Genomic DNA, 23,615 nt, shown 5'->3' with positions numbered 1-23,615 from the left:
AACAGCCGGGGTGGCTGTGCCCTCACCTTCCCCACCCTCGGCCACCATTGGCCGAACCATTGCCGGCCGCCCCTGCTGCAGTCACCGGCGATGGTGGCCGGCCAAGAGAAAGAGAGAAGAAGAAGTCTCTTCCTCTTCTTCTTCTTCTTTTCCTTCTCCTCTTATTATTATTATTATTATATTCTTATTTTCCCTCCTTCTTTTTCTTCTTCTTCTTCTTCTCCTTCTTCTTCTTTCCAGCCGACACAGACCCCTCCCCCTTCCTCCATTTCTTCCACGGAAAGGCCACCGTGATGGTGGCTCGGCCCCCAACCGACGACACCCAGCCGCCGTCGCCGCCGCTGGTGGCCAACCGACGAGGGGAAGAGGAGGAGAGGATGGGATCCCGAGGAAGAAGACCTCGGATCCACCCTCCCTCATCACATACATAGCCTAGAAAACCCTCTCTGACCCCCTCACAGACCCGACCAATTCCAACCGCCATGAATCCCGGCCATCTCGGCGGCCGGCGGCGGCCAAAAACCGGAAAGAAGAGGCCGAAACAGGGGTACCCTGTTTCGGACCCTTTTTTCCGGCGATCCGCCGGCCAAAATCCCATCCACACGACCCAAAAACCAAGCAAATGATACGCAAGGGAAAGATCCATGCTTACCTCCGTCCGATGAGTGCTCCGGCGGCCTTTCCGGCGAGGAATCGGAGGAAGAAATCTGTGGCGAGCTCGGTTGAAAAACACGGATCCGAGAGCTCTTCACTTGGTTTGTGAGGAATCTTCTCCGAAGCGCGGCCGGCCGGATCCCCTCTCCGGCGCTCGTCTTCTCTCCGGCGAGTCGGCTCCCTCCAGCGATCGACCTAGCGCCGCCGCCGCCTCCCCTTCGCACTCTCCCTCTTCTTCCACGATCGTGCCTAGGGCACGATCGTGATAAAGGGGATGGGCCCGGTCTTTTCGGGCCGGCCCATCCGCCCTTTCCTCTTTTTTTTTTTTTTTTTTTAATTTTGGGGGGTTTTACATTCTCCCCTCCTAAAAAAAAATTTCGTCCGCGAAATTAACGTACCTGGAATACCAAAGAGCTGAGGATGTTTGGTTTTTATTTCTTCTTCGAGCTCCCAAATGGCCTCTCTTTCGGAGTGGTTGCTCCATTGCACCTTTACATAAGGAATGGTCCGACGTCGCAACACTTGATCCTTTCTATCCACAATCCGAATCAGGTACTCGTCATAAGTCAGATCCTCATGCAGACTTATAGGCTCAAAATCTACCACATGGTTTGGATCTGGAATATATTTTCTCAGCATTGAAACATGGAATACATCATGTACACCTGATAAAGCTGGTGGTAGGGCCAAACGATATGCCACTTCTCCAACTCTGTCCAAGATCTCGAACGGACCAACAAACCTAGGGCTCAATTTGCCACGAATTCCGAACCTCATCACACCTTTAGTGGGAGATATTTTCAAGAAAACATGATCACCAACCTGAAACTCCAGTTCTCTTCTCCTATTGTCAGCATAACTCTTTTGTCTACTCTGAGCTGTAAGGAGCCGTTCTTTGATTATCTGTATCTTATCCACAGTTTGATGTACTATCTTTGGACCCAATACTTTTCTTTCTCCCACATCATCCCTGAGATCTCAAATAGTCTCCCTCTCGAAGTATCTACTCACAAGATTTTGACATACAAAAATCACAGCATCTCAAAACTTGATCCTTTTTATTTACCACACATAGTAAGTTCTTTTGATCTCCTTCAAAAGAATTCCAAACTTCCAACCTTAGATTAAAATGCCATAATTATATCCCAAGAAATTAATTTCCCTTGATTCTACACAGAGATCATAATTGGCTTGACAGAAATAGGAGAAATCTTTAGTATCAAATGCTCTTAATATTCTATAATCATTTTTCTTTTCTTTCTCCCACATCATTCCAACAAATAAGAGATCCATAGAATCAACAACATTCTCCTGAAACTAACTCAAGTATTTCATCATAATGCCTTTTAGATCAAATATTAATGATCTTAACCAGTTTCAAAATAAGTCAAACCACCACACTTTCGCTGCACACTCTGATTTAATTCATTTAATTCTTTAAAGTCACAAAATGATTTCTGACTAAAGTATCACTTTGCATTGAGACTAAGAAACTCCAAATCTCAAATTTCCAAGTAGAACTAGAGCAAAACCTTTAGATCTTTTTGTCCTCAATTTATATAGAGTGTACATACCATAACTAACCCCCGATCCTTTAGTCAAGTTTAAGGTCACTATGTGATCTCCACAACCTTCTTAGAATCCAAAATATCTAGGTTTAATTTAAAATAAGTTAACCATGGATTTCCTCAGCAATTCGATTAAACAATCTACGTTGATCTTCTTTCCAAAAGATTTACTTCAAATTCAATGGTTTAGGAGTCATTGAGCCAATACACTAGAATTTAACTCGATTGATCTCCAGATCTTCCTTCACCAAGATTCTTAACATCCATCAGTAATGCTATATATGATAATTCATGTAAGCATCTCATGACCGAAGTCTCTACTCAATATGACATTTATTAGTGACTTCATCAACAACGACAAAAGATCCCTGCTCAAATCTTAAACCTAGGCTTGAGTTTTAAATTAACACATCAAATAGTCTTCTACAATTATAAGTAAAATCCAGTAGCCCAATCCAAACATGAGAATTCAAATAATTAGAATTCTCCCATCAATATGCATACTCTATGGCCTCAAAATAATCAAATACATCCATAGGAAATAGACCTATTTGCAATATCCAACATGCCAACACCAGATATAATCCACATACATTTTCAACTTCGAAGAACGTTCCTTTCAATATTATGAAATCTCCTTAGCTTACTCCAATACTAAATCAACGTACAAATCCCACTCTAATAATTAGAAGCTAAACCAAAAGTATGATCACATCAAAACCCAAATCAAATTTGAACTTTCAAATCATTTAAATAATATCTGAACATGGTATGCTCGATATGCCATTGTTGACCTACACTTATCTTAGGTCAAACCTCTCTTATCATGATCAAAGACAATTTATACTTTCCTTCCGTATGCATCGAAAACCAAACCGATGCATACATTTTATCACAAGGCCAAGTGATCTTACAGCTTAAGCACTGAATTTAATTGTCATGTACAAAGTGATCATAACCTTAAGCTATGATATATTTCTGTCACGATCCCTAGTGATCTTAAACATATGCTCAGATTCCAACTGGTCACATTTTCCAATAATCTTAAACCTCAAACTTTAGTGCCACTAAGGCCACAGTCCCTAGTGGTCTTAAACCTTAGATTATAATATCATTCTTGTTACAATCTCAGGTGATTATAAACCAAATCTCTGATAGTTTTTCTATCATAATTCTCCACTGATACTCACCTGAACATAAACCCTAGGATACCTTAACCTTAAGCTCTGATACCACTCTGTCACGCCCCCGACCACGCCCTCGCGCCATATCAACCTACACAATTTTTCCAGCATCAAGATCATCAGATTAAGAAAATTTCGCATCCTTCATATGCTAATCACACCATTTAATATCTTACGTATTTAATGATTTTCCCCACTCAGGCTTACTCGAGCCTAAACCCTATGATTCCTAAACCTTAGGATACCTTAACCTGAAGCTCTGATACCACTCTGTCACGCCCCGAACCCAACTCCCGGGTCCGGCACGCGACCGGCCGCATGAGCCCTAGAACAGTGCCCTAAAGATCATGCAAGGCCTAAAAGGTACAACATTCACATATATGCCAAAACCAAAGATTGGTGTAATTCAATCAAATCCAGCTACAATGTACTGATTTATTACATAATTTCAAATGTCCATAAATAAAAGATAAATTGACTTCTAACTATCTAGCAGTCTGACTCCAGATCGAGCTCACTTCTTGTCCCATCCGACAGATTCTACGAATCCAGTGCCTCTGAAAAAAAAAATGGAAGTATAGTATGAGCTTTTCTAGCCCAGTAAGAATCCCAACAGCCACACACAACAAAATCATAAAATAATCAAGTATCAAAATATATATATCATTTCATCATTTCAAAAGCTCAACAAACAACAAATATATGTAATCAGTACATATACACAAATCCTTTTTCACATTATGTGATCCCTTCCCGTATTACTCAAATTCCAAAGTTTTCAAACTTTTCATTTCTGGCGTTGGACTAACCAAGATCATGTCCCAGTCCAAGACTGCACAAATCCCACGCATAAGCTCGTGGCAGCTATCCCACGCGTAAGCCCGTGGAGGCTATCCCACGCATCAGCTCGTGGCCGCTATCCTACGCATAAGCTCGTAGAGGCTATCCCACGCGTAAGCCCGTGGAGGCTATCCCACGCATCAGCTCGTGGCCGCTATCCGTAAGCCCGTGGAGGCTATCCCACGCGTAAGCCCGTGGAGGCTATCCCACGCATCAGCTCGTGGCCGCTATCCGTAAGCCCGTGGAGGCTATCCCACGCGTAAGCCCGTGGAGGCTATCCCACGCATCAGCTCGTGGCCGCTATCCGTAAGCCCGTGGAGGCTATCCCACGCATCAGCTCGTGGCCGCTATCTCATGACAAGGTTAGTCCAACCCATATTACATGTCTAGTTTTACATGTTCAATCACATTCCCATCACATCACATATTTTCATAAATTTTCAAAAATATGTTATTTCTTCCCAAATGAATTTATCTCAATATATTCATTAAAACAACATGCACGCCTCATAGGTGCCGCATCAACACATAAACAATAACAACATAATAATGAAAATATGTTGATAAACATTCATCTCATATGTGTCATATCAGCTCACAAGCAATAACAACACAACCGTAAAATAAATCCAACGATAAATCAATATATGCATAGAAGTGCTCAGATGTAGGGATTCTTACAGAAATTGTAGACTGACTCAAACACAGTCCGAATCACAACCTACGCGCTGGGGTGCTGAGTCCCCTGATCAAAACCTCCTGGCTCTGCCGACTCTTCCTCTACAACATCAATTACAAATCACAAACTAAATCATTTAATATTTAAATATTCCAAACCATAATTGATATTTACTATGGGGTCCATAACCAGATCCCCAAACATCTCAATCTCTCCAAGTCTAGGGCAGTCGGGGTGGCCCGACTCCCACCCTTGTACCACCGGCCCATGTCGTCGCCAGCCGTGGCCGCTGCCACGCCGGCGACGATGGCCGGTCCCGATGAAAAGACCAAAAGAAGGGTGGATGATAGAGAAGGGTTCTTCCTCCACCTCTTTGGTCCAAGGGCAACAGCCGGGGTGGCTGTGCCCTCACCTTCCCCACCCTCGGCCACCATTGGCCGAACCATCGCCGGCCGCCCCTGCTGCAGTCACCGGCGATGGTGGCCGGCCAAGAGAAAGAGAGAAGAAGAAGTCTCTTCCTCTTCTTCTTCTTCTTTTCCTTCTCCTCTTATTATTATTATTATTATATTCTTATTTTTCCTCCTTCTTTTTCTTCTTCTTCTTCTTCTCCTTCTTCTTCTTTCCAGCCGACACAGACCCCTCCCCCTTCCTCCATTTCTTCCACGGAAAGGCCACCGTGATGGTGGCTCGGCCCCCAACCGACGACACCCAGCCGCCGTCGCCGCCGCCGGTGGCCAACCGACGAGGGGAAGAGGAGGAGAGGATGGGATCCCGAGGAAGAAGACCTCGGATCCACCCTCCCTCATCACATACATAGCCTAGAAAACCCTCTCTGACCCCCTCACAGACCCGACCAATTCCAACCGCCATGAATCCCGGCCATCTCGGCGGCCGGCGGCGGCCAAAAACCGGAAAGAAGAGGCCGAAACAGGGGTACCCTGTTTCGGACCCTTTTTCCGGCGATCCGCCGGCCAAAATCCCATCCACACGACCCAAAAACCAAGCAAATGATATACAAGGGAAAGATCCATGCTTACCTCCGTCCGATGAGTGCTCCGGCGGCCTTTCCGGCGAGGAATCGGAGGAAGAAATCTGTGGCGAGCTCGGTTGAAAAACACGGATCCGAGAGCTCTTCACTTGGTTTGTGAGGAATCTTCTCCGAAGCGCGGCCGGCCGGATCCCCTCTCCGGCGCTCGTCTTCTCTCCGGCGAGTCGGCTCCCTCCAGCGATCGACCTAGCGCCGCCGCCGCCTCCCCTTCGCACTCTCCCTCTTCTTCCACGATCGTGCCTAGGGCACGATCGTGATAAAGGGGATGGGCCCGGTCTTTTCGGGCCGGCCCATCCGCCCTTTCCTCTTTTTTTTTTTTTTTTAATTTTGGGGGGTTTTACATGGAGGATGAGACCGGATCAGACCGGAGTCAGCGAATTGTCATGGTTGATCGGACCTGTTGGAGTGGTTCAACCGCCGGCCGTCGTGGGCTTGGGGTTCGTAGATAGCAAGTGCATTAATTGCTGAGTGAACCGGTGATCAGGAAGAGCCATACGCTTTGATGGTCCAGTGATCCGAAGATCATCTTGGGCCGTGTTTATTTAATGGTTGAGTGCACTGGAGGCCCGCAGGGGTCACACGCATTAATGATCGGGTGTGTCGGAGGCCTGCGGAGGTCACGTGCCTTAATGGCTTGACGACGGTAGCAGAGTACGGTGGAGTTGGATATCTAGTTGTCAGATTCTCTCTAAGGGATTAGGCTGGAGTCGAATGTTTAGACAAGGCATCTTTAGGACTCGGCACCTGGCCGGGTGCCGAGCCGAGCCAGTTGCTCAGTGGGGTGCCTTTGACTCGAGTGTCGCGAGGTCGGCGCGTTCTAGTCGGCGTCTCCTGGTCGGACGCTTTCTGGTCGGGCGCCTTCCTGGTCGGCGCCCTCTGGTCGGCGCTCCCTAGGCGAGCGCCTCCGGACTGGTGCGACTTGAGTTTTCCCCCAACAGGAGTAAATCCTTGGAAAACGCCTCTCCACTCGTGCTAATGATCCAAGCCAAAAATATGGTCCCCTCACTACATTTGCTCATGGTGCCGGGTCTTGCAGGTAATTGCAAGCTGGTCATCAACATATTATACTTCTGTTCGGACTCTAAATTCAGAGGATTTTTATTTTTGTCCCAGAGCGTCACACATTTTTGGCCAGACCTAAAATTATTATCTTTGTGGAGGGAATTGAAGGCGGATTTGCACTCGGTCCTTGAGACTGGTTATTGCTTTGCTGATCTCTTTTTGTTCCCGTGGACAGCTACGTTACGCACCATGGCATACGGGTCTATTAACTTCCATTTAATAGCATTTAATACATACTATGCACGTAAACAACTTATTTAAATTAAATTTCTATTGATATTTTTTTTGAACTCTAATAGGTGTGATTTTTTTTTTTTTAAAAAAAAAAACTCTAGTATGGTAGTTGGATAGTTTTTCCTTTGAGGCTCTCAAACTACGTTCATTCAATTCTTTCGCTTTAACAACACGAATGACCCATAAATCGAACCCTGGCTTCTTTGAAATGTCAAACCGTGCTCCAAAATGATCTCAGTCCCCTGTGTCTGTTTCGAATTTTGTTTGAGCAATAATTGTAATGTTAAAGATTTTTTTTTGGAAGACTCCACAAAATCTGCTTGTAAATTCTGTCTGGTAGTCTCGTTCTCTCTTTTCTGTTTGAAGTTTGAGAGATGAGCTGCTTCATTCCTGCTCCTGATTTTTTTTTCCGAAGAAGACGACGAAGAAGAAGAGCAATTGGGTGATAGAGAGAGCAGGGGGGCAGGTGAGACGGAGAATGTCGCTTGTCTCACTTATCACGTTGCAAACATCAGTCTTAGGACATGCTTTTCACTGACAAAATGACAACGAAACTTGCAAGCATGAGTCAGTCTTGGGATTTGCTTCTCATTGACAAAAACCAGACTTAAAAGCATCAGCTAGCCACGGCCGAACTTAAAAGCAAAGCATGAATTACGACAACACTAAACCAAATCATCGTTTATCCGATGCTTTCCTTATCTTCATCGCGGCTCCATCAACGGTCCCAGAAGCATATTAAATTGGATGGAGAGTCTTCTTGAATAATAAAAATTAGCTGGTGATTAGGACAAAGACAATTGATATTTATAATTCAACTTAAACGTGGAATATCCCATCACTGTTTTAGAAATCAGCTTAAACCTCTAGGTCTCGCCGGTCCAAAACCTAAAAGAGTTGGAAGAGAAGTAGGCTTGAAGCCATGGTACACGGCAAGCTTAGGTTGAGAAGGGTGTGTGCTCGAGTACTGTTCATTATTGGATGTGATCTGGGTAGATGATCTTAAGGGGAGAAACATATGTTTAGTAATTTAGCAAAGATGGATTTGGTCTATTAAATAGGCATGTGTCCAATTTATAGGACATTTGAAGTAGGGGTAAAAGTGGATCTGACAATATCCATCTAGATTTGTTTTCATATATGAAACTATCTAAATATGGATAGAAATTTAAGCATCAGACTAATATCCGTTGTTATATTCAAATTTATAAAAAAGATATATATATATAGATAAACAACTATCTGATTCGTATTCGAATATCCAATTTTATTTGTAATCCTATTTAATTTTATATAGCACTCATAAACTTTGTACATATGCTAATTTTGTATATATAATTCATACGATAAGCGATAAAGACTATTAAAATTTCTTTTCCACCCCGCCATCCTCAAAAGCACAAGTATTTAGATATTTGTTTAGCATTGTTCAAAAATTTAACATACCTAACAGTCAAATGGTGACGTGTTTTGAAAGAGGAAAATCAATTTTTAAAACTATAAAATCATGTTCTATTTTGAGATAATTGATAATTGAACACCATCAACTCTATTTATTTAGGGACAGTAGGTTAATTGTCCCCACAGCCAAGTGTATTCGTTTAACCAATGACCCACCCCCACCAATCGCACCGATGCTTTCATTTTAAGTCTACATAGAATAAATGAACTTATGTGACAGATCGGCCCGGGCAACAGCCAGCTTTGTAGCACATTATGGTTAGATGTCAAAATCCAAAAACTTATTAATTGGATCAAGTTCTTCCTCAATAATTAATAAATCCAATCTAGCACATGTTGCTATCACACATAAAAAGAAAAAAAATGATACTATCATAAGTGCCGCTTTTTGGTTTCACTGGTTGGATTCGTTGGATTGATCCATGGTGGGCATGATCCATCTAAAAATTTCCCCCAAAATTTACTTAGGGGAGATCCCAGTAACTAAGTTGCAAACTATAAACTATAAATTGATGATGAGTGAGTTTATACACTGTTAGATCTGGGTGCGTCTAAGTGCCGTTGTTGGGACGAGGATCGCGGTTCTCGTAACCTTCGCGCGAAAGGACGATTCACCTCCCCGCACGGCTCTCAAAGCGAGAAGTGGACGATCTAACGGTAGATGAACGCGAAGGAAGGTGAATCCTGCCTTCGCACCAAGGATACAACTACGTTCCCTTGGACGAAGTGCCGCACTTGGCCGGGCAAAACATCATGTCGCCGGCCACGAGTAAAATTGACTTGCGTAGCGGAATCTAATCTTTCCAAGTTCCGGTCACCCATCAAATCACCGCTCCACTGACCGGGCTGATGTGGCTGGAACGGGTGCGGTAGATGACCGGATCGGTCGGTGGGCCGCTGCTTACCGGTCAACCAACCTCCGACTTTGATATCCAACCGGTGAAAGGGCAAATGATTTTTGTAATTTTTTAGTGGATATAAATTTAAACAGTAAAAAATTAAGTTCAGTTTAAAATAAAGAGCCATATAGCTGCTCCAGAAATATATATATATATATATATATATATATATATATATCACAAAAATTTTCAATAATAATAAAGATGAAAGTAAATAGGATAATATTTGCTCAAATCTATTTTTGTGTCTGAATTTATTCAAATATGGTTATAACTAGATAACTAGCCCCTCCAAACATGTGGTTGTATTTGCAATACTATTTAGTCATGTCTAGATCTCTTAAATTTTAAAAGCAAATAAATAATAATATTGATGTCTTAATCTTAATTTATCTTATAAAATTTAAATATTCGATTTACATATGCATTTATAATCATACTGTCAATATCTAACTAATACATATATAAGTTTAAAAAAAATATGGATATAAATTATAATATTTTATTAATATCTATGTTTGTATTTATATTAGTTAGATAAAAATGAAAGCAATATGGGTACATTGATATAGATTTTGTGTTTTTCCTAATTGAGAGCTAATAAATTCGGAAAAAAAAATCTTTCTCGAAGACTATTGTTTGCTATTACACTAGAAATGGCAATCATTAAACTAATGATTGTTGTAAGGATTATTACAGAACATTATATTTGCAAGGAAAGAAAATATCTTATTTACTCAAGCGAGGGTTCATCAAATAAAGAAATATCTTCAATAATTTTTTTTATCTTAAAATTTTCTTTGGATGAAATAAAAATCGATGTGTGAGAACTATGATCATGATTCCTACTCTACAAGGTTGTCATGACATAAAAGCATTAGAATGACCGATTTTGTTATAATTGTCTATATGCTTTATGCACCTAATGAGAGGTTTCCCGCTTCCTAAACATGATAATGGTCTAATAACGGCCGTTTTGTGAATTAGGCTCGTTATAGTGGTGCAACAGTCCCTCCACCTACTAATAATAATCAGACCACCTTCCTCGCAGCGGTCGAGGTTCTCCCCTTCTCTCTTTCCACATTTATTTATTTATATAGATATATTTCAGATGAAGGAAGGTTTAGTCATTCAAAATTTATTAAATTAAGATAAATTATAGAGTTAAGTTTGAAGAAAGGGCAGAAAACAAGGAGAGCTGAGAAGATAAATGATCTGGTCTTCTCCCCAGTCCCTTCCCCCGAGAAGTGATATGACAAGGGCGGCGTTAATTTCTGAGGAGGGAGCGACTTTTGGTGGGTTGGCCGAAAATATAAAAGTTCCGGTCGCATACCTCCCTGCCATCACTGATCTTCGCACATAAACCCCGGCACAGCAGCAAGCCAGAGGCACAGACCGGAGCGCCATTAGATTCACACGAGAATCTAACAAGATAGATTCACAGCTGACGTGCCAGCTTTTGATTGCTCTAAGGCACCGAGTGCTAAAAGGCCGAGACACATTGAGACGCAGATCGAGAAATAGGAAGCGTAAAGAAGAGCACAGAGGAGTACACTGAACTGAGATGGCTTTGCAAAGCCAAAAGGGATGACATGGCGGAAAATTCAAAAGCAAAGAGTTCAATTGGAATTTTATTGGTGAAATGGAACTTATAAGATGGAGATAGAGAGAGAAACCTACACGACCCTCCATTTTTTTTCTTCATCAAAATGACGCCGCGTGTCTACAGAGTTTGGCATGGGACATCGGATGCTGGCTTCCTCAAATGAAGGGGCAGGGAAGGTGGGGACCAAAGCGCCAACCTTGATTCTGAAACGTGGTGATGCAATTGGGGAGGGGAATTATTAAATGGAATAAAAAATTCGGGTGGGTTGCGTTGCTTTTAGACCACCGCCCGCATGTATTCATGTGGTCCACCCCAGTCCCCAGTTCTGTACGGTGGTATATATTCAGAATAAAAGGGTGACAATGCTTAATCTTATTTAATTTAATTTAATCAGTTATAGCTTGGATTAGATTATTTCTTTAATAAAATGATCGGATTCAAATGTAAATAAAATTTCAAATTATCATATTAGGATTTACATATTTTTTTAATCTAACCTAAATCAGATCCGGTTGCCATCGCTTTGGCTGGTCCGCTAGGATAATCATATATTTGAATCTCACTTGCGCCCTATTACAATAACAAGATAAAAAATAACTCATAAAAATAATATTTATATAAATAAAGAACACTTTTTTTTATTCTTAGATTTTTTGGCACTTTGTAATCACCATCAACATCATGATCATCGCAATAGCTAATACGTCTTCATGTTGCAATACAGACACATATTGTGTTTTCTACATACTGAATGGTATAGCTCGCAGGCATATTTTTTGAGAAAAAGAAAAAAAAGCTCCTCATCAACCTTTAATATGATTTGAATATTCTTTCCCTCACTTCAAATTAAAGAAACATGAGTCAATTCTTATATATATATATATATATATATATATATATATATATATATAGAGAGAGAGAGAGAGAGAGAAAGATGAGTCACTTATAGAAGGAATAAAATCATAAAATGTATTTAAAAATCACCGTCGTTAGATAAACAGGTATAGCCCGAGCAAGCATGAAATGGTGGGCAAACCCTTGTCCATTACGGTTTAGATATAAATTCAGGTTTTAACAATAATGTGCAGTGGAGGTCAAACATACCGCACACAAAGCGACAAAGAAGATAACAACCGGCCACAGCTTGTGTGGCTGGCCAATTACTATCATATTAGATCATGCACGAATTTGGCCACACCGCAGTCAAAACCAGAGTCCCGAGTCTGTCCTCAGCGCTTCACGTGGGCCTTTTCCATGCAAGTGAACCATAATTAAAGTTTTAGAGAATAGACCTGTAAGCTTGGATCCATGGCTGCACATCGTTTAGAACCCACATAACTGGTAGATGGCAGTAGCGTCTAACCATGTTTGTGGATCCCTTGCAACATAGCAGTATTATGCACAGAAACAGTGAGATATAATAATTATTTATCTAAACTTCTAGACAACCATTATTTGGCACTCAAAATGCAAGAGATATAAGCAGAAACAGGATATCAAGGAATATAATTTAAATGATCACCATTAAATCTCATCCATGCAAGAGACCGGCCAACCACCTACGAAAAAGAACGTTAATATGATTCGTAATCTTAAAAAAAAAAAAAAAAAAAACATCATCCCTGACACGACCATCGCCTTCTAATTAAGAGTAAAAGCATTCAGAGATGTTTATGTCCACCTCTTTCTAATGGTTGGTAACCAGACGGGCTTCGGGCGCCCTGTCCGGTGCTTTTCTAGAATCTCCAGTAGAAGGCAGGTAATTGAGGACAGCAACATCCGGATCACGACGCCATTCCATTACCGTAAACAACAGGTCATTAAAAAAACTCGCAGAAAACTAGACCATTTTCTATGGCGACATTTTAAAATTTCTCATTCACTCACGTAGTAAGTGCCCGCTGCCCGCCCCACCACCCACTTGCTCCCCGCCTCTTCTCCTCTCTCTTCCTCTCCCTTTCAGCACTGATGAGGGGCGGGCGGGACGGCCCTTGGGAACTTCTTTCCCTCCCTTATCCAAGAACTCACCACCATCGTATATTTAGTAGCTCTTAGCTCCACCTGGACTCCAAAAGAGAGAGCTAAAACCTAGCTTCCGAGACTCGCCACCATGCGACTTTTACTACCGTCGCTTCTCTTCTTCCACCTCTCCCAGCTCGCCTTCTCTCTCAACCAAGAAGGCATCTATCTTCTCGAGGCCAGGCGAGGCCTGGACGACCCCGGCGACGCCCTGGCCAACTGGAACCGCCGCGACGACACCCCGTGCAACTGGACCGGCGTTTTCTGCTCTCCTCCCAGCTCCCCTTCCTCCGACCGGATCGTCACCTCCATCGATCTCTCCGGCAAGGGCCTCGTCGGCCCATTCCCCGCCGTCCTCTGCCGCCTCCCTTACCTCGCCTCCCTCTCCCTCTCCGATAACTATATCAACTCCTCCCTCCCCGACTCCACCCTCCGTCCCTGCGCTTCCCTTTCCCACTTGGACCTCTCCGTGAACAACCTCGTCGGCCCCCTCCCCTCCGCCCTCGCTGCCCTCCCCGCCCTCCTCCACCTCGACCTTTCGGCGAACAACTTCTCCGGCCCCATCCCCCCCTCGTTCGCCGCCTTCCCCCGCCTCCAACGCCTCTCCCTCGTCAACAACCTTCTAACCTCCACCATCCCCTCTTTCCTCTCCAACGTCTCTACCCTCCGCGAACTCAATCTTTCTTACAACTCCTTCACTCCCGGCCCCGTTCCCGCCGAGCTCGCCAAACTCGGTTCCCTTGAGCAGCTTTGGCTCTCCCACTGCAATCTTACTGGCGAGATCCCCCCCGAGCTCGGCCGCCTCGCCAAGCTCGCCAACTTCGACCTCTCCACCAACTCCCTTTCCGGACCCATCCCGGCGACCCTCACCCAGCTCTCCAGCCTCGTCCAGATCGAGCTATATAACAACTTCCTCTCCGGTCCCATCCCCTCCGGCTTCTCCAAGCTCGCCAATCTCCGCCGGATCGACGTCTCCACGAACCAACTCAAGGGTCCTCTTCCTGAGGACATCTTTGACGCCCCTCTGCTTGAAAATGTCCATCTTTATACTAACCAGCTCACCGGGAGCATTCCCGCCGGCGTGTCTCGCGCTTCGAAGCTCGTCGAGCTGAGTCTCTTCCGCAACCAGCTGAATGGCTCCCTTCCTGCGGATTTCGGCAAGAACTCTCCTTTGATATCTCTTGATCTCTCGGACAATTTGCTCTCCGGAGAGATCCCGCCGAGCATTTGCGACCGCGGCGTGCTGGAGGAGCTCCTCTTGATCGATAACTTCTTCACAGGGAGCTTGCCAATGGGTCTCGGCCGGTGCCGGACGCTCACACGGGTCCGGCTCGCGAACAACCGGCTCTCCGGCGAGGTCCCGGCCGGGATGTGGGGCCTGCCCCATGTCTCGCTTCTTGAGCTCAAAGGTAATTTCTTTTCTGGTGGGATCTCTCCGGCTATATCCAGCGCGGCAAATCTTTCGAATCTCGTCATCTCTTATAACCAGTTCAGCGGCAGTATCCCATCGGAAATGGGATCTCTGTCTAAGCTATATGAGTTTTCCGCTGCGAATAACAGGTTGACTGGGCCACTGCCGTCGTCCCTTGGCAACTTGTCGGAGCTCGGCCGGCTTAACCTCTGCAACAATTCCCTCTCCGGCGAGTTGCTCAGAGGGATCGAATCCTGGGAAAGGCTCAGTGAGCTGACCCTCTCCTATAATGATTTCACTGGTGGGATACCGCCGGAGCTGGGCGACCTTCCGGTGCTCAACTATCTCGATCTCTCAAACAACATACTCACCGGCGAGATCCCTGTCCAATTGCAAAACTTGAAGCTCAGCAAGTTTAACGTATCCAACAATCGCCTGTCGGGATCTCTTCCACCCCTGTTGGCGAGCCAGGCCTACCGCAATAGCTTCTTGGGCAATCCCGGACTGTGTGATGACTTGCCGGGGTTGTGCCCTGTTACACCGGGAGGCAGGAAGGATGGCCATGCGTTCCTTTGGTTGCTCTGGTCGATCTTCATACTAGCTGCTCTGGTCTTCGTTGTCGGGGTGGCATGGTTCTATTGGAGGTACCGGAGCTTCAAGAGGTCCAAGCTGGGAATGGATAAGTCTAAGTGGACGCTGACCTCGTTCCACAAGTTAGGATTCAGCGAATATGAGATCCTGGACTGCCTCGATGAAGATAATGTGATAGGCAGCGGAGCATCCGGGAAGGTGTACAAGGCAGTCCTCAGCAATGGAGAGGCAGCCGCAGTGAAGAAACTCTGGGGGACATCAAAGAAGGATGGGGACAACGTAGATCAGATGGTCGATGATCTTTTCGAAGCAGAGGTTGCGACTCTGGGAAAGATCAGGCACAAGAACATTGTCAAGCTGTGGTGCTGCTGCACTCACATGGATTGCAAGCTTCTGGTTTATGAATACATGCCTAATGGAAGCTTGGGGGACTTGCTGCATGGCAGCAAGGGAGGGCTTTTAGATTGGCCGACAAGGTATAAGATTGCCTTGGATGCGGCCGAAGGACTCTCTTATCTGCACCATGACTGCGTGCCACCAATTGTGCACAGAGATGTGAAGTCCAACAACATCCTGTTGGATGGGGAGTTTGGAGCGCGGGTGGCAGATTTTGGGGTTGCAAAGGCGGTCGAAGCAATTGGGAAGGGGTCGAAATCTATGTCCGGTATCGCGGGTTCGTGTGGATATATCGCCCCAGGTTTGTTCATTCCCTGTTTCTATTTCTTCTTATGTTAAAAGACGCTTTCTCGCCCTGTCCTCTATTTAAATTGTTTCTGTCCTCCATATCACTTATGTAGATGCTGTCTGTTGTTTGCTCTTTAGTTCCTAATTGCTGTTTTGTAGAGCAACATAATCTTATTTTGTCCACAAATTCTTTTGTTCGGATACATATGTTTCAAATTCCCTTCTTCAAGAAGTTCATTCTTGATGATCCCTCTCCGTATTTTCAGTTTTTGATATTGAGAACTCTCAAAAATTGTCATCATAACAGTTTTTCCTGGTTCGTTTTTCCTTCTGTTCTTTTTTCCTTTAGATTAGTGTTAGGTATGTAATTCATCTTTTCTGATTTGCATAGAACTTAAAACCTCGTCCATCAAATGACTATGCTTTTCTTATCTCATGGATAACCCATCTATTTTCATATGTAGTTGGGAGACTTATCCCGTTCCTGCTCAATTTCTGCATGCACATCTAGATATATTAACTAACAATATGAAAATATTTGCTTTCCTTCTTGTAAATTTTACCGAATAGTTTTAATAATAACCAGCTGTATCTGTATCCTTCTAAAGTTGATTGACGAAAAGGTTTTCTGAATTCTTTCATCAATAGTTTATGCTTGTCTCGATGCATGTATTTGCCTATCAACTACTAGAGGCCTAAAATTTTTGTTGCAGATTTTACTTGTCATCTTCTAATGTGCTGCAGAGTATGCATACACCCTCCGGGTGAATGAGAAGAGCGACATATACAGCTTCGGTGTCGTCATTCTGGAGCTGGTGACAGGGAGGCGCCCTGCGGATCCTGAGTTTGGAGAGAAGGACCTGGTGAAGTGGGTGTGCAGCACAATTGATCAGAAGGATGCGGACCTCGTGATCGACCCCAAGCTTGATATGTGCTCCAAGGAGGAGATAGAAAAGGTCCTCAAAATTGGCCTCCTTTGCACCAGTTCCCTCCCCATTAACCGCCCTCCCATGAGGAAGGTAGTGAAGATGCTCCAAGAAGTGAGTGCTGACAAGCCTAATAAGCCTGAGAAGAGGCATGGAAAACTCTCCCCCTACTACCACGAAGATGCATCATCCGATCAGGGGAGTATTATTTGAGGACGAAGGCTTCTAAATATTGGCTGATGATGGAGAGCTTCATCTCAGTTTCCTTCCAAGCATCGATTGTATAATTACTGCTCGAAAACTTGAACTGCATTCCCCACCACCCTGAGAAATCACAGATATTTTTGCTTGCATGTATGGAAACATCCCTATCTGGAAAACAGCTATGTAAGTAATTTCTAGAAGGCTTGATGGTCCCCCATTGTGTAGTATATCTACGTAAATTTGTTACTTGCAGTGTGACAGCCTAGATTCTGTTCTGTTCTATCTTGCTGGTAAATGTGGTAACTGGTTGTGAGATGTGTCACTAATCCCCAGATATGTCCACCTCCCAACTTTGGAAAAATTATTTCTAGTAAATTGTATATTCTGGAAACTGTGTTCAGATTTTAAGGGGTGCATGGACTATGGAAGTTCCAACAAAAATATCGACGATCAAACGAGAGTAATATGGAGGCGTAGGCGGTGGTTGCCATTAATTATGGGCTCTGAAACCGGACAAGCTGGGTGATCCTCCTAGGACTTGGCCCGGCGAATTTGAAGGCAGAGGGCTAAGCAGGAGGCGGCTTCTGCTCGATGAATGGATCCTGGAGTCAATTCCAAAGAGCGTCGATGGTTGAAAGTTCTTGGTGGCATGCTTTTTTAGAAAGCTAAGTGGATTGGGGAATGCCTGCGAGCCATCAGAACTTGATTCACGACAACTGAAACGGGGAATGGATTTTATATCCGTGTCATCGACGAATCTGATTCACGTTACTAATCAACTAAATGAATGGTTTTGAGTTTTTAGATGGAAGAAAGACGTAGTATCCCGCAGCTAATGGATCCAATGCTCGAAGAATGTTATCAGCAGGACGGAGGACGTCCTTGTCGTGACGGCGGTTGGACGGTGAGAATTCCTTATCAAAGGCCGTTTGGAAGAAGGATTTCTTTTGAAACACGGCATCATGGAGCATCCAAGTAATTCTATGATTTGGACAGTGTTGGCTTTTGGCACTTGCTTCTGGGGTTAACAGTGGCGAAGTAAAAATAGCCAAACTCACCATAGAGCCCCAAAACTTTGCATGCCGCTGCGTCTAAGATGCAAGAATTATAGTTTTTTCTCTAATAATCCCCCAAATCCTGTTCTCTTGTAGTACCGACCGAAGCTTCCCGCCTCGCTGCAACTTTAGGGCGTGTTTGGGAAAACCACGCGGGACCTGGCGGGATAGGGTGGAAAGAGAACGCGGAGGAGGGACGGGAATGCGGGGATCGGGAAGGCGCGACACACCGCGACCTTCTTCACCCTATCCCCAGATGAGGCGATACACCGCGACCTTCTTCCCCCCATCCCCAGTCGAGGCAAGATTTTTCCCAACAGAGCCGTAATCGAAATTTTCTGCACCATAGTGATTTTAATCTGAATTGTTCCTGTGTATTTATTTGTAAACTGAATGGCGCTTTTTGTTTGTGCGGGAGGGGTTCTCTCGTGTTCCTGGAACTGTGTTCGTGTTCCTGGAACTGTGTTATCTATTTTCCATATCAGCCAACTAATGGACGAGGTAGACGATAACTCGCCCAAAATTATGTTTATTCCACTAAAAAATAAAAATAAAAAATAGATGGCTCATATAATTCTAGTATAAATAAGTTACAGAGTGCTCTAAATAGCTCCTCTTCACCAGTCTAAAGAATTCCTTTATAATAGCTAACCACAAAAGAGCCATCCAGTCTGCAGCTCCATTAGCCTCCCTATGATGTGCGGCTCGGAAGGCAATATCTCCGTTTGCCATTTTTCAAACACCCTGGAGCAAGAAATAGTAGCTACCTATATCACCAGAGCACCCCTGGATCTAGCTCATTACAGTAGCTGAGTCACCTTCAAGCAGAATTGTGTTGGCCAGCATTACACGCCAAATATAACATAGATGAGCCCAAGCTGCCCTTCGCTCCATCCTAGGGATAGAAATGTCGAAGATTGGGCACCCACCGGCTACCGCCACTCTAGAATCCGGGCCTCTGATCACAAAACCCACTCTACCTCTCCTGCTACTATCCTAAACACATTCATCGAAGTTGACCTCGAGGAAACTTGAGGCTGGGGGCTCCTAGGTGATATACACCGTCTGAGGTACTACAAGAGCAGAGGTAGAGTCCCAGATATCCCGAACTATCAACAACCTATCCAATAGACATGCATGGGTGATCTTTGCAGTATGCACTCAAGCCCTCTCTATGACGAGCCTTAGTATAGGAATGCTCTCTCCAAAAATTCAGACATTTCTAGCTAGCCAAATATAGTATACAATATACGTTGCCTTGATAGCCACATACTAGGTCTGAGATATGTTAACCAACCGTCTAAGTGCCTGGGTGAAGGAGTCGGACTGGCATAGAGCATCTGACGGGATATCAACAAGCCACCACACCCTCATAGCTTGATCACACTCGAATAGAATGTGGTTTATGGTCTCCACCACCTTGCACCCTGGGCAGTGCAGTTGGATGCTTAGTCTATGCCTACTCAGGGCAGACCTCGTTGGTAGCCGACTCCAAGTCACCTTCCAAATGAACAAAGCTACTCTCGGGTGAAGACCAAATCTAGGCACAGTCTTGCCTTAGATGTTGTTCACTCTGAAGAAGGCCATAAATGTCCCTTACTCAAATCTGGGGCTACAGGACATACACCAAAACCATTACATCCAAACCACCACACCTTGAAATTGCTAGCTACTGTACTTCTCAGCAAGGTGCCATACAAATGGATGGTCGATTTGGCTAGAGTCCCACCCTACCCCATTAGGACGGAGGAGAATATCCACCAAAGGGTCTTCCACAACATCACACTACACCCATCTCCAATCAGTCATCTGGTGTTAGCCAAAGTAGTGGGAACATACCTGTAGATCTCCTTCCACATGAATGAGCACCTCCGACTACTTTGAGCTGCCCCGCATGCAGTTACTGGTTTATAACGAATTGTTATCACCTAACTTCAAAGGCGCCGAGGCTCAAATATCAGTCTCACAGCATGTCTAACAATCTGCGCCTCTCTGCTCATAAGTAGAGACTAAACACTCAACCCTCCTTGAAATGGCTAGCAGACGATATCCCATACCAGTAGGTGCACCCCATGTCCGCTGCCATATGAGCCCCATAAGAAGCTCTAAAATAGTCGCCCAATCCTCAACAGCACTGTCTTCAGGACAACCGTGTTGGATATAAGATAAACTTGCATGGACCTGAGGACCAATCTCACTAGAGTCGGCCTTTCTATCATGGATAATGAGGCAGTCTCCAACCCTTAAGCCACTCCAGGATACGCTACACTATATTGAGGCACTCTATCGCCTGCAATCTCTGCTCAGTGATAGAGACACCTAGGTAACTCCACGGCCTCTCCTACTCCTCATGCTAAGGAGCTCCCTGATGGCCTGCTTCACCCACAGCTTAGTCTTCAAACTAAAGCAGATGGTTGACTTGAGGAGATTCACCTACTGACTTGATGCCTTGCAGTAGTCCTCCAAGACGCATTTAAGAGTCAACGCATCCCTCGTCCTCGCTCTGGCCAAAATAAGACAGTCATCTACAAATAGAAGATGGAAGATTGGTCGGGGCCCTAGGGATGGTACATAGGCATCCATCGCCTATTTCCGACACGTTACTCGCAAGACTCGAGATAACACATCAGCACAAATAATAAACTAGTAAGGGGACAAGAGACAACCTTGACATAGCTCGATAGTGGAGTGGAAGGAAGGCGATGACATCTCGTTGATCAGAATGGAGGACGACTTCTGCACACAACCTAGAACCCAGCTGATCCATGTCTCATAGAAGCCAAAGCTCTCAAGGCAAATTGAAGAAAGTCCCAACAAACTCGGTCATAAGCTTTCTCTCTCTCTCTCTCTCCATATCTAGCTTCACTTCCATGAAGCTTCGCCGACACAGGGCACGCTGCAGATCCCACTATCTTCTGGGCAATCAGGATATGTTAGTGATGCTGCAGCTCTCCACAAAAACTCCCTACTTGTGGCTGATGAGTCTAAACAGCAATGACTTCATCACGCCCACCATAATCTTCGCTACTACCTTAAAAAGCATAGTACAAAGACTGATCGGCCAAAAGTGGCTGGGCTCCATCGCTTTCTAGCGCTTCAAGATGAGTAATGTAGGTTTCCTTCCAGGCATCCGACATTGAGGCTGTGCTGAAGAACAACATGATTGCTTTTACTACTCCCTTCGAATGATACACCAATATCTCCCGAAGAAGACCGAGAGAAAGCCGTCCGAGGATGGGGCCTTGTCCTCCACCAAGGCCTAAAGCGCACTCCGCACCTCACTCTCTAAGACTGGTTCAACAAGTCCTATATTCTCCATCATCCCAACTCCGACATCCAATGGCGGAAAGTGGGTGACAACCCCCTAGGTTGTTGTCCTCCGTCCACCTAGATCTGAAGAAGATAAATAGAATCTGTCTTACCCTGCTTTCCTCCACTCTATCTGGTTTCATCCCTCAAAGATCAGATTATGTTCCTTTGCCTCTTCATGATGGTCGAACGGTGGAAAAATCAAGTGTTTCTATCCCTTTTCTTAATCCACTGGACTTTAAACTTCTGCCGCCAAAAGACTTGCTGCTACAAAAGAGAATGATGCATAGCTAGCTTCTAACGAAGATCAACAAGTTTGACCACCAATAACTCGCCGCTACTGTCCTCCTAAATATCAATAATAGAAGCTTCCACCTCATCCAAGCATCTGAAGATGTCGCCTACCATCTCTCGATTTCATTTTCGTAGTTTTCGCATGGTAAGCTCCAACTTGTGAGAGACCTTGTGCATAGCATTTCCTCGCACCAGAGTCCCCCACACCCTCCGGACAATATCCCAGGATTGGGGATACGAAAGCCACATCTTCTCAAATTGGAAGGAGTTGTGATGTTAGGAGCTAAAAATAGTGCTGATCAAAGAGGACAATGATCCGAAGCAATCCAAGAAAGGTGGCAAACCTGATAGGTGGAGAAATGCTGGACCTGGTAGGATGATGCAACGGCCATGTCAATCCTCTTCCACACTCTGGCACGGTCTGTATGGTGTTGCACCATGTGAACCTCGGTCTAGAGAATCCAAGATTCACTAACCCACTCACCGCCAGAAAGTCACAAAACTTCCTTCTTTCTACCTTGTCAGTATAGGCCTTGCCTTCTCTCTTTTTTGTGGGCTTCTGGATACAGTTGAAATCACCAGAAACTAAGGTTAGGATCCCATGTGTGACAAGGTTAGTCACCTCTCTCCAGAGGGCCCTTATCACTCTACAATCAGTACTAACATACACTCCTGACATAATCCAAGAAATTTCATTGGGTTACAAAATTGCCATTACAATTTGCTGGGGACAGTTGTGGAACATATCTATAGTGGCGAGACCCAGCTTGCATAAAACATTGATGCCTCCTGATGGACCTTGAGATTTAATTGCATAAGACTCCCAAGTAATAGAAAAATGACTATATACTCAGCAGAGGTTGTCTCCAGAAAGCCACGTCTTACATAAAAAATAAATGTTCGGATCAAGCACCTAGACCAATCTCCTAAACGAGATAGTGAAGGAGGGCTTACCCACTTTCCTATAGTTCCACATAAGAATCTTCATTCTTCAACATGCAACAAAGAAAGACCCTACTCCTCGCCGCCCGAAGTCCTATTTCCTTGCTCTTCTTGGTGGGCCGGCCCACTTCCATCGCCCCTTCCCACACTTCCCAAAAGCAGCACAAACTTGGCCCTCCTCACTGCTGCTTGGTGATCACCCGTCGCAGCGAATAGGAGCTAGTTCAATTGCCCGCTTGTTGGCTCGCCACCATCAGAAGCCCCCTTGACTGCCAGCACCGCTGTCTTCACTGCCGGTCGAAGAGCCGGCGCCACCGAGTCTAGGTCTACCGGGCCACTACCACTAAGAAGGGCAAGAGCCCAAGCGGCCTCAGAGATCGGAGAAGGTGAACCCCTCGGCGGTGTCAAAGAACCGGGGGTCGCCGAAGCCGAAGGCAAAGTCGCCGGGGTAGGTGCCGATGCATGGGTAGAGGGAGGGGGTGGTGATCAGCTCCAACTCACCATGGCCCCGTCCCTCTCCAGTTTTCGACTCTAGTGCCTGGGGCACACTGGGTCCATCCGCCTGGGTAGCCCAATCCACGCCACCAGGCCAGCCTGAGTCTGCCGAGCAAAGGCTCAATCCCACCGACCCTATCACTAGGCTCCTGGGCCTCTTATTCGAATGGCTTAGGCTCATGTCCACCATCGCTATCTCTAGGCCAACCTGCACAACGCCTAGCCTAACTTCAGCCGAGTCATCAATCGAGTCGACTAGCTCGTTCAATGGATCGAAGCTCGACCCGACTAGGTGACTCCCTTAAGTCATCCCAGAATCAGTGCCCGAGTCGGCTCCCTCCCCGGCCTTCCAATCCTTCGAGGGTGATTGTCGTCGTGCCACCTTCGCCAACTTCTGCCACCCATTCGAGTTCGACAGCAATCCAAGGGAGCTCGGAAGGTTAAGGGGGA

General features: G+C 45.1%; 1 protein-coding gene and 1 long non-coding RNA gene across 3 annotated transcripts; one reads left to right on the top strand and one right to left on the bottom strand.

The window, feature by feature from the left end:
- Nucleotides 1-333: 333 nt before the first annotated feature.
- Nucleotides 334-5,955, bottom strand: LOC148699749 (uncharacterized). Of its 2 annotated transcripts, XR_016398083.1 has the most exons (4): nucleotides 4,928-5,955; nucleotides 3,676-3,963; nucleotides 1,585-3,459; nucleotides 334-1,052 (listed from the first exon to the last, which is right to left on the bottom strand). It is a non-coding gene; the product is annotated as an uncharacterized LOC148699749 (long non-coding RNA). The 2 variants fall into 2 exon arrangements; XR_016398084.1 differs by lacking the exon at nucleotides 334-1,052 and having other exon boundaries at nucleotides 2,950-3,440; nucleotides 3,658-3,963.
- Nucleotides 5,956-12,938: 6,983 nt separating this feature from the next.
- On the top strand, nucleotides 12,939-17,352 carry LOC103696841 (uncharacterized). Its single transcript, XM_008778594.6, has 2 exons — nucleotides 12,939-15,953; nucleotides 16,685-17,352. The coding sequence occupies exons 1-2, from the start codon at nucleotides 13,346-13,348 to the stop codon at nucleotides 17,077-17,079; spliced, it is 3,003 nt and encodes a 1,000-aa protein (XP_008776816.3). The 5' UTR covers nucleotides 12,939-13,345; the 3' UTR covers nucleotides 17,080-17,352.
- Nucleotides 17,353-23,615: the final 6,263 nt, after the last annotated feature.

This window comes from Phoenix dactylifera, chromosome 12 (assembly GCF_051530095.1).
Source record: "Phoenix dactylifera cultivar Ajwa chromosome 12, Ajwa_hap1_PhDact_Kaust_v1.1, whole genome shotgun sequence".
NCBI classification, from domain to species: Eukaryota; Viridiplantae; Streptophyta; class Magnoliopsida; order Arecales; family Arecaceae; genus Phoenix; species Phoenix dactylifera.
The sequence above is the reverse complement of the archived record's forward strand: the minus strand, read 5'-3'. Positions and strand labels throughout refer to the sequence as shown.

Excerpts from the sequence above, each read along its gene's own strand:
- LOC103696841 (XM_008778594.6), top strand. The coding sequence starts at position 13,346 with ATGCGACTTTTACTACCGTCGCTTCTCTTCTTCCACCTCTCCCAGCTC. Across the intron at positions 15,954-16,684 it reads GTGTGGATATATCGCCCCAG|AGTATGCATACACCCTCCGG; the intron begins GTTTGTTCATTC and ends AATGTGCTGCAG.